This window comes from Elgaria multicarinata, chromosome 3 (genome assembly GCF_023053635.1).
Source record: "Elgaria multicarinata webbii isolate HBS135686 ecotype San Diego chromosome 3, rElgMul1.1.pri, whole genome shotgun sequence".
Taxonomy (NCBI): domain Eukaryota; kingdom Metazoa; phylum Chordata; class Lepidosauria; order Squamata; family Anguidae; genus Elgaria; species Elgaria multicarinata.
In genome coordinates, this window is record NC_086173.1 from 165084645 (window position 1) to 165093146 (window position 8502).

Genomic DNA, 8502 nt, shown 5'->3' on the forward strand with positions numbered 1-8502 from the left:
ACCATCTGTCAGGGATGCTTTAGGGTGGATTCCTGCATTGAGCAGCGGGTTGGACTCGATGGCCTTGTAGGCCCCTTCCAACTCTGCTAGTCTATGATTCTATGATTCTAAGGACTTCTTCACACAGTGCATAGTTAAACTATGGAACTCACTACCACAGGATGTAGTGACGGCCACCAATCTGGATGGCTTCAAGAGGGGTTTGGATAAATTCCTGGAGGAGAAGGCTATCAATGGTTACTAGCCCTGATGGTTGCGGGCTATCCCCAGTAACAACCCCCACCCCACCCCTCTGCCAAAGTCTCCCAATGGTCCGGCCAGGCTGTGCACTTGTACCCAGTGGCCAGGGGTAGGGTGCCAGCTTATAGCTTGGTTGCATCCGGTGACATTTGTTTTGTTTTTTAAAAAACTCCACCACCAGCCGCCTCTGTCTGCACCAACACAGGATTCTGAGACGTTCTTAAAAAGGCTGGGTGTGAGCCTCTCAGGGCTCAGCTACAGCCATCTCTGAGTTGTGTCTTCAGTCTAACTCTAAGAGAGACGCCAGCCATCCGAAGCTGCAAATCTATCTATTTCTCTCTGATACGCACTTCAAATGTTCTGCGTTGCATCCCAGCAGAGCAGACAGAGCCTAGCTCACAAGTGTACAAAGTGATGCCATCTGATGCCATTTTTCTCACCTGCCCAAGGGTCTCTCCTTCCCTTGCTCGGCTTTGTCCATTTTCTTCCGCTGCCCCTTACGCCTGGAACGCTCTTCCAGAACATTTGAGAACTACAAGTTCAATCGCAGCTTTTAAAGCTCAGCTAAAAACTTTTCTTTTTCCTAAAGCTTTTAAAACTTGATTTTGTTCTGACTTTATACCGTTAGTTTTACCCTATCCTGTGCCTGTTTACCCTACCCTGTGCCTGTTTGCATTCTCTTCCCCTCCTTATTGTTTTATTATGATTTTATTAGAATGTAAGCCTATGCGGCAGGGCCTTGCTATTTACTGTTTTACTCTGTACAGCACCATGTACATTGATGGTGCTACATAAATAAATAAATAATAATAATAATAAGTGAAGTGGAAGGGAAGTGGTAGCGAAGCGAAGCAATGATATGCCAGGTTCCAACATCCGCAGCAACAGGGCAGCCACAAAGATGAGAGCCTTAGGCCGTAGCTAGATCTAAGGTTTAACCCAAGATCATCCAGGGTTCGCCCCTGCCTGAGCACTGGATCCCCTGTGTGTCACCTAGATGAACAGGTTTGACCCCAGGACAATCCGGGGATAAACCTTAGGTCTAGCTACGGCCTTACTGTTGGTTGTGAGAGTTTTTCTCTAAGGATGACCCTTCATTGCCCACGATGTGGAACTTTGAGAAAAAGGCCTCTGGCCTATTCTGTTTTGCCCTGTGGGCTGCTTTGACTGAGCTCTCCTTTCCCACATTTTGATTTGTGGACGTCTTGCCTCTGCTGAGCTCCAGGTACCCGACTGCCCGCCAAATCTGCAACAGGAAAGGTGCCCTGCTCACCCAGCACTTCTTAGCTAAAAACTGGAGATTGCCTTGATGCCAAGGGCTGAAACTACTCGAGGTGCAACACCCCAAAGAGGAGGTTTGACAACCTGAGTTTGAAGGATATGGCTCCAGCGGTTTTTTAAAACAATAATTTTAAAACCTCAAATTTTAAAAAAATCCTAAAAATCAATGGATGAATGAACCTGTTCCAAATTTAGTATAAGACCCTACCTAAAAGCTCCCATGGTGCCACGTTTCATCTCTTTAAAAATGACGATGTTTTTTGTTTTGTTTTAAAATAATTTTAAAACCTCAAATTTAAAAAAAATCCTAAAAATCAATGGATGAACGGATCTGTTTCAAATTTGGCATGGCTAAAGCCCTACCTATCATCTTGCCAAGTTTCACCTCTTTATCTTTAAACATGATGGAGATATAAGCATTTTTGTTAATTCCCATTGGCTGGGGAGGAGGAGAAAAATCTGGATTTTTCTTCAAATTTCATAATTCTCCCCCCTTCCCGGATTTGTTACCAAAACTCCTGACAAATCTGGGTTTTCTCAGTCATATGGTCACCCTATCTAACCCTCACCCCCATGCTCTTTAGTGCCCAGTATCTCCCTGCTCTGGCTCGTTCCTCTGGCATGAAGGGAGGGCGTCTCACCGCCCCACTGCACCCTCCCTCCCCTGGTTGTATTGAAACTGATTCCAAGGTGGGGGAGGGGCTTCTGGCCTGGGTGCAGCCCCCCTCCCTTTGCCAACCCTCCAAGCAGCCCGTCTCCCACCCACCCCACTCACCTCCACTCTGGTTGTAGTTCTTTGGCACATTCACCAGGTCCACACTGGACCTCTGCTCATGCTCCCGTGCTCTCTGGTTCAGCATGTCCCAGAACTGGAGATCCTCCCTTCGAAGCTTCTCCATCCAGGGCATTCGAGGCCGGCCCCTCCGGGTGTCACTGTCATACTGGGCAAAGAGCTGGTCGTCCACGTAGCCCACAATGATGAACCGGGGCAGCCCCTGGCCGGGCTCTGAGACCCCCGTGTAGAAAAAACGCAGGGAGTGCGAGGAGGAGGAGGAGCCTGGCAAGGAGACACAGAGTGGGGGCAGAGTTAAGGGGTCCTGGGGGCACTCCTCTGTTCCTGTAGTCATACAGCAGCCCCCCCCCAAATGAGGAGGACCAGAGTGTGTATGAGGAAGGAAAGAGAGTTTATAATCTTCTCTGTACACCTGGAAGACTTGGAGGCAGAACAGGGTGGGGGGGGAGACGCTAGAAAACCAAAGAAGAGGGCGATAAGGAGGGAGAAGCCAAACTGGCAATTGAGAATTGGGAAAGAGGGAGAGCGTGGACTAAGGGTGAGAAGAGGTTTTGCTTTTGCATGCAGAAGGTCCCTGGTTCGACCCCCAGTGCGATATGGCAAATGCTATTTGGGGCTGCATTAATAGAAGTATAGCTTCCAAATCACGTGAGGTCCTGGTTCCTCTCTATTCGGCCCTGGTTAGGCCTCATCTAGAGTATTGCGTCCAGTTCTGGGCTCCACAATTCAAGAAGGACGCAGACAAGCTGGAGCGTGTTCAGAGGAGGGCAACCAGGATGATCAGGGTCTGGAAACAAAGCCCTATGAAGAGAGACTGAAAGAACTGGGCATGTTTAGCCTGGAGAAGAAAAGATGGAGGGGAGACATGATAGCACTCTTCAAATATTTGAAAGGTTGTCACACAGAGGAGGGCCAGGATCTCTTCTCGATCCTCCCAGAGTGCAGGACACGGAATAACGGGCTCAAGTTACAGGAAGCCAGATTCCAGCTGGACATCGGGAAAAACTTCTTATCTGTTAGAGCAATACGACAATGTAACCAGCTACCTAGGGATGTTGTGGGCTCTCCCACACTAGAGGCCTTCAAGAGGCAGCTGGACAACCATCTGTCAGGGATGCTTTAGGGTGGATTCCTGCACTGAGCAGGGGGTTGGACTCGATGGCCTTATAGGCCCCTTCCAACTCTACAATTCTATGAGTCTATGAGGAGGAGGGATTAATACATGCAGCTCCCAGGAGCAAAAGGAAGGAAAGAGGAAGGCCTGGTAGGGCAGCTATGAAGGGATCCATAAACTCGAATCAAGAGAGAGGGACCCCATCCATCATCCACCCCGAATGGAGTTGTTCCTTGTTTCACTTCTGTGGGTTAGTCCCACACTGGGCTGCACACTGTCGAGCCTCTGCCCCGAAGGGATTTCAGTCCCAATGGGGGGAAAAGGAGGAAAGTTGGTTCTACAGGGATCTTCATCGCTTTTAATGTCGAGACACCACAAATCCACCCTCAATTCACATGTTATATGCATGTCTGTGTACTACACACAGTTAAAGTGATAGACCCAAAGCTTTGTGTTACCACCAAAAATATGGATGTGTGGCAGGGATCTTTACTGAGCCCCAGATCCACCACACATTCACAGCTTGCTCATGTTTCCATGGATTGTTGTATCAAAATCGTGGATCCAACGCTCCTTGGTGCCGTTCGGGTGTAAACACCTGGATCTGTATCATCATGGTTTTTAGACGGAGATGCTAAAATCCACCCCTGAAGCTAACCAGATCTGGTGGAGCATCAGGTCATAAGGGTGTTATGAAACCAGCCTCCAAATTAATCAAGCACAGTCCAAGAGATAGGATGACCATATGAAAGGGAAGACAGGGCTCCTGTATCTTTAACAGTTGTATTGAAAAGGGAATTTCAGCAGGTGTTATTTGTATATATGGGGAACCTGGTGAATTTCCCTCTTCATCACAACCGTTAAAGCTGCAGGGGCCCTGCCCTCTTTTAAATCTGGTCACTCTAGTATAGCTCCTGCAGCTTTAACTGCTGTGATAAAGAGGGAATTTCACCAGGTTCTCCATATATACAAATGACACCTGCTGAAATTCCCTTTTCTATGCAACTGTTAAAGATTTTCTATTCAAGCTGGAGCGTGTTCAGAAGAGGGCAACCAGGATGATCAGGGGTCTGGAAACAGCCCTATGAAGAGAGACTGAAAGAACTGGGCATGTTTAGCCTGGAGAAGAGAAGATTGAGGGGAGACATGAGAGCACTCTTCAAATACTTGAAAGGTTGTCACACAGAGGAAGGCCAGGATCTCTTCTCGATCCTCCCAGAGTGCAGGACACGGAATAACAGGCTCAAATTAAAGGAAGCCAGATTCCAGCTGGACATCAGGAAAAACTTCCTGACTGTTAGAGCGGTACGACAATGGAATCAGTTACCTAGGGAGGTTGTGGCCTCTCCCACACTAGAAGCCTTCAAGAAGCAGCTGGACAACCATCTGTCAGGGATGCTTTAGGGTGGATTTCTACATTGACCAGGGGGTTGGATTCGATGGCCTTGTAGGCCCCTAAACAAACGCCTGCCCAGCCGAAGCGAAGTCAGGATGCTGGAGTGGGGTCGGGGGGGGGGCTTCCCCAAACCATCCCCGCAACCCACCCACCCACCTCCAGTCCGTGGAAAATTGTCTTCCACGAAACCGGTCCCTGGTGCCAAAAAGGTTGGGGACTGCTGATGTAGTCTTATTTTATTTTATTTATTGCATTTGTATACCGCCCCATAGCCGAAGCTCTCTGGGCGGTTTACATAAGATAAAAACACTTAAAAACAATATACAAAATTTAAAAAAACCCAAAACATACAATATACACATACATTTAAAGACAACTGTAAACATTTTTTTTAAATGATGAGCCTCTGGAAGTCCCTTCCCAGGGAGGCTAGGCTGGCTTCCTCTGTGCTACACTTTTGGACGCCGGCAAAAACTTTTTTTGTTTCAGCAGGCTTTTGGAACTACTCTGGACCTGTGTTAATGTTTTGGATTCCCCCCCCCTGCCTTTTTTTTTTAATCTGTTACTGTTTTTAAAATGTTTTAACATGTTTTTAATTTTACTGTAGGTTGAATTCTATTTTAACTTTTGTAAATTTATATTTATATGTTTTAATTGTACATGTTTTAATTTTCTAAACTGCCCTGAGTCCCAGTACTGGGAAAAAGGTGGGATATATTTTTAATTTTTGTGAACCGCCCAGAGAGCCCTGAGCAGTATAGAAATGTAATAAATAAATAAATTAAATATCATCATCATCATCATCAAACAAAAAACAGACCTAGGGTAATTACATATTGCTAAATGCCTGGGAGAAGAGAAAAGTCTTGACCTGGGGCCCTAAAGATAACAATGTCAGCGCCAGGCGGGCCTCGTTGGGGAGATCGGTCCACAATTGGGGAGCCACCACAGAAAAGGCCCTCTCCCTTGTTGTCGTCCTCCGAGCTTCCCTCGGAGTAGGCACTCGGAGGAGGACCTTGGATGTTGAGCGCAGTGTATGGGAAGGTTCATGTTGCTCAGTGGCACCTGACTGGGCAGGTCCCTGCAGAGCGACACACCCGCCAAGAAAGCCAGGCGACAGTGCGGCTGTTAGGCACTTCAGGCCTTTGGATTCAGTGTAAATATTGAGCGGATTGTGGAAGGGAAGATGGCAGGCTGCTGCCTTCACGCTACATATTTCCATGCTACACTCCCCTCTGCACTGCCATCTGGATCGGGGCCACCCGGCTACTCTAAGGGTAAAAATGCAAAGAGTTCAAGTTCCAAGTCTGTTTTGTCCGTCCCCCCCCCCCAAAGAGGCTGCTTCCTCTTTCCTCTTGTATTTATCCCCCCCCCCCGCTAATCCCAGGCTGGCTTTTGTGGGGGGGGGAGGTGGAAGGAAAATGTGGTGCATTTCTAGCTGACGACCACACTGGGGGCTGCTGGGGCGGGCGGAAGAGGACCGGAGAGGGGACTGGGTTCAGGTGGAGATGCTACGCGCATTGCAAAGAGACCCCGCAAGAGGCTGGCTGCGGATTCTGCGCCCCCGGGACGGTTCAGCCCCCAGAGGTACTCACCGGAGCAGCCCCCCGGCAGGGCACCCGCCGCCAGAAGCAGCAGCAGCAGCAGGGCCTCCCCGCGCGGCCCCATCTTCACCCCGGAGCGCCGCCGACACCTCGCTCCGCTCCTCCAAGGAGTGCGAACACCTGTCGAAGGGGTCCCTGGGATTGGCCGAGGGGAAAATAGTTGACCAATGGAAAACGGGAGTTCAGATTTCGGCAGTGGTTGCTGGGCAGACGACGGGCCGGATGCAGGGAAAGTGAAAGAGAAAGTTTGCAGCGGGGAGGAAGGAGGGGCTGGTGCGTCCCGATGAGGTACCTTTACCTGTTACAGGTGGGTGGAGATCAGTCCTGGGAGGATAGGACACTTTGAGAGCGGTTTGAAAACGGTATACGGAATGGGTTGTGGGCCCCAACAGCTGTCAAAGCTGTTACAAACTGTGATATAGAAGCTGATAAAGCCATCAATGTGCTGATGACCCCCTTGTGGCAACTGAGTCAGGTGAGGCTGTGCAGGTCCTGGACCGGTGCCCAGACTCAGTCATGGGATGGATGAGGGCCAAAAAACTGAGGCTGGATCCTGGCAAGATGGAAGCCCTTTGGGTGAGGGGTTCCCGAGTCTGGGAGAGAGGCTCATTGCCTGTTCTGGATGGGGTTGCTCTGCCTCTGAAAGATCAGGTTTGTAGTTTCAGGGTACTCTTAGAAACATAGAATAGCAGAGTTGGAAGGGCCTAAAATGCCATCCAGTCCAACCCCCTGCTCAATGCAGGAATCCACCCTAAAGCATCCCTGACAGATGGTTGTCCAGCTGCCTCTTGAAGGCCTCTAGGGTGGGAGAGCCCACAACCTCCCTAGGTAACTGGTTCCATTGTCGTACTGCTCTAACAATTGGGAAGTTTTTCCTGATGTCCAGCTGGAATCTGGCTTCCTTTAACTTGAGCCCGTTATTCCGTGTCCTGCACTCTGGGAGGATCGAGAAGAGATCCTGGCCCTCCTCTGTGTGACAACCTTTTAAGTATTTGAAGAGTGCTCTCATGTCTCCCCTCCATCTTCTCTTCTCCAGGCTAAACATGCCCAGTTCTTTCAGTCTCTCTTCATAGGGCTTTGTTTCCAGACCCCTGATCATCCTGGTTGCCCTCCTCTGAACACGCTCCAGCTTGTCTGCATCCTTCTTGAATTGTGGAGCCCAGAACTGGACGCAATACTCTAGATGAGGCCTAACCAGTGCTGAATAGAGTGGAACCAGTACCTCACGTGATTTGGAAGCTATACTTCTATTAATGCAGCCCAAAATAGCATTTGCCTTTCTTGCAGCCATATCACACTGTTGGCTCATATTCAGCTTGCGATCTACAACAATTCCAAGATCCTTCTCGCTTGTAGTATTGCTGAGCCAAGTATCCCCCATCTTGTAACTGTGCATTTGGTTTCTATTCCCTAAATGTAGAACTTGGCATTTATCCCTATTAAATTTCATTCTGTTGTTTTCAGCCCAGCACTCCAGCCTATCAAGATCCCCTTTGAAGTTTGTTTCTGTCTTCCAGGGTATTAGCTATCCCACCCAATTTTGTGTCATCTGCAAATTTGATAAGCGTTCCCTGCACCTCCTCGTCCAAATCATTAATAAAAATGTTGAAGAGCACTGGGCCCAGGACTGAGCCCTGCAGTTTGCTAAAGGCTCAAGTGGCCACGTCTCAGAGTGCCTTTTACCATCTTCGGTTGGTTTGCCAACTACGGCCTCACTGGACAGGGATCGCTTGGCAACGGTGGTACAGGCATTAGTAACCTCCAGGCTGGATTACTGCAACACGCTCTATGTGGGGCTGCCCTTGAAGCTGCTCCGGAAGCTGGAGCTAGTGCAGAATGCTGCAGCTCGGATGTTGTCTTGAGCTGCCCCTTTCCAGCATGTAACTCCTCTGCTGAGGGAACTGCACTGGCTGCGTATTCATTACCACGTTTAAGGTTCTTGTACTTGTGTACAAAGCCCTAAACAACTTGGGTTCAGAGCCTTCTCCCCTACCAACCTGAGGGCTTTCTCCTTGTGGTTCCACATAGACCCATTCCCCGATTGGAGTCCACCAGGGGAAGAGCCTTCAGCGTG

The 8502-nt window shown here is 49.1% G+C and overlaps 2 protein-coding genes across 3 annotated transcripts in view; both read right to left on the reverse strand.

Annotated features, from left to right (window-relative positions):
- The window catches only part of LOC134396426 (H-2 class I histocompatibility antigen, Q10 alpha chain-like), an 84149-nt gene extending 77622 nt beyond the window's left edge, over positions 1-6527 (reverse strand). The window contains exons 1-2 of the mRNA XM_063122929.1: positions 6420-6527; positions 2297-2578 (exon numbers count right to left, since the gene is read on the reverse strand). Of these exons, the coding sequence (XP_062978999.1) occupies positions 2297-2578; positions 6420-6492 (355 nt within the window). The 5' untranslated portion in view covers positions 6493-6527. The remainder of the gene's footprint in view (positions 1-2296; positions 2579-6419) is intronic.
- Positions 1-8502, reverse strand: part of LOC134396416 (H-2 class I histocompatibility antigen, Q10 alpha chain-like) — a 73517-nt gene that overhangs the window by 8260 nt on the left and 56755 nt on the right. The gene's annotated exons all lie outside the window — the stretch shown is intronic.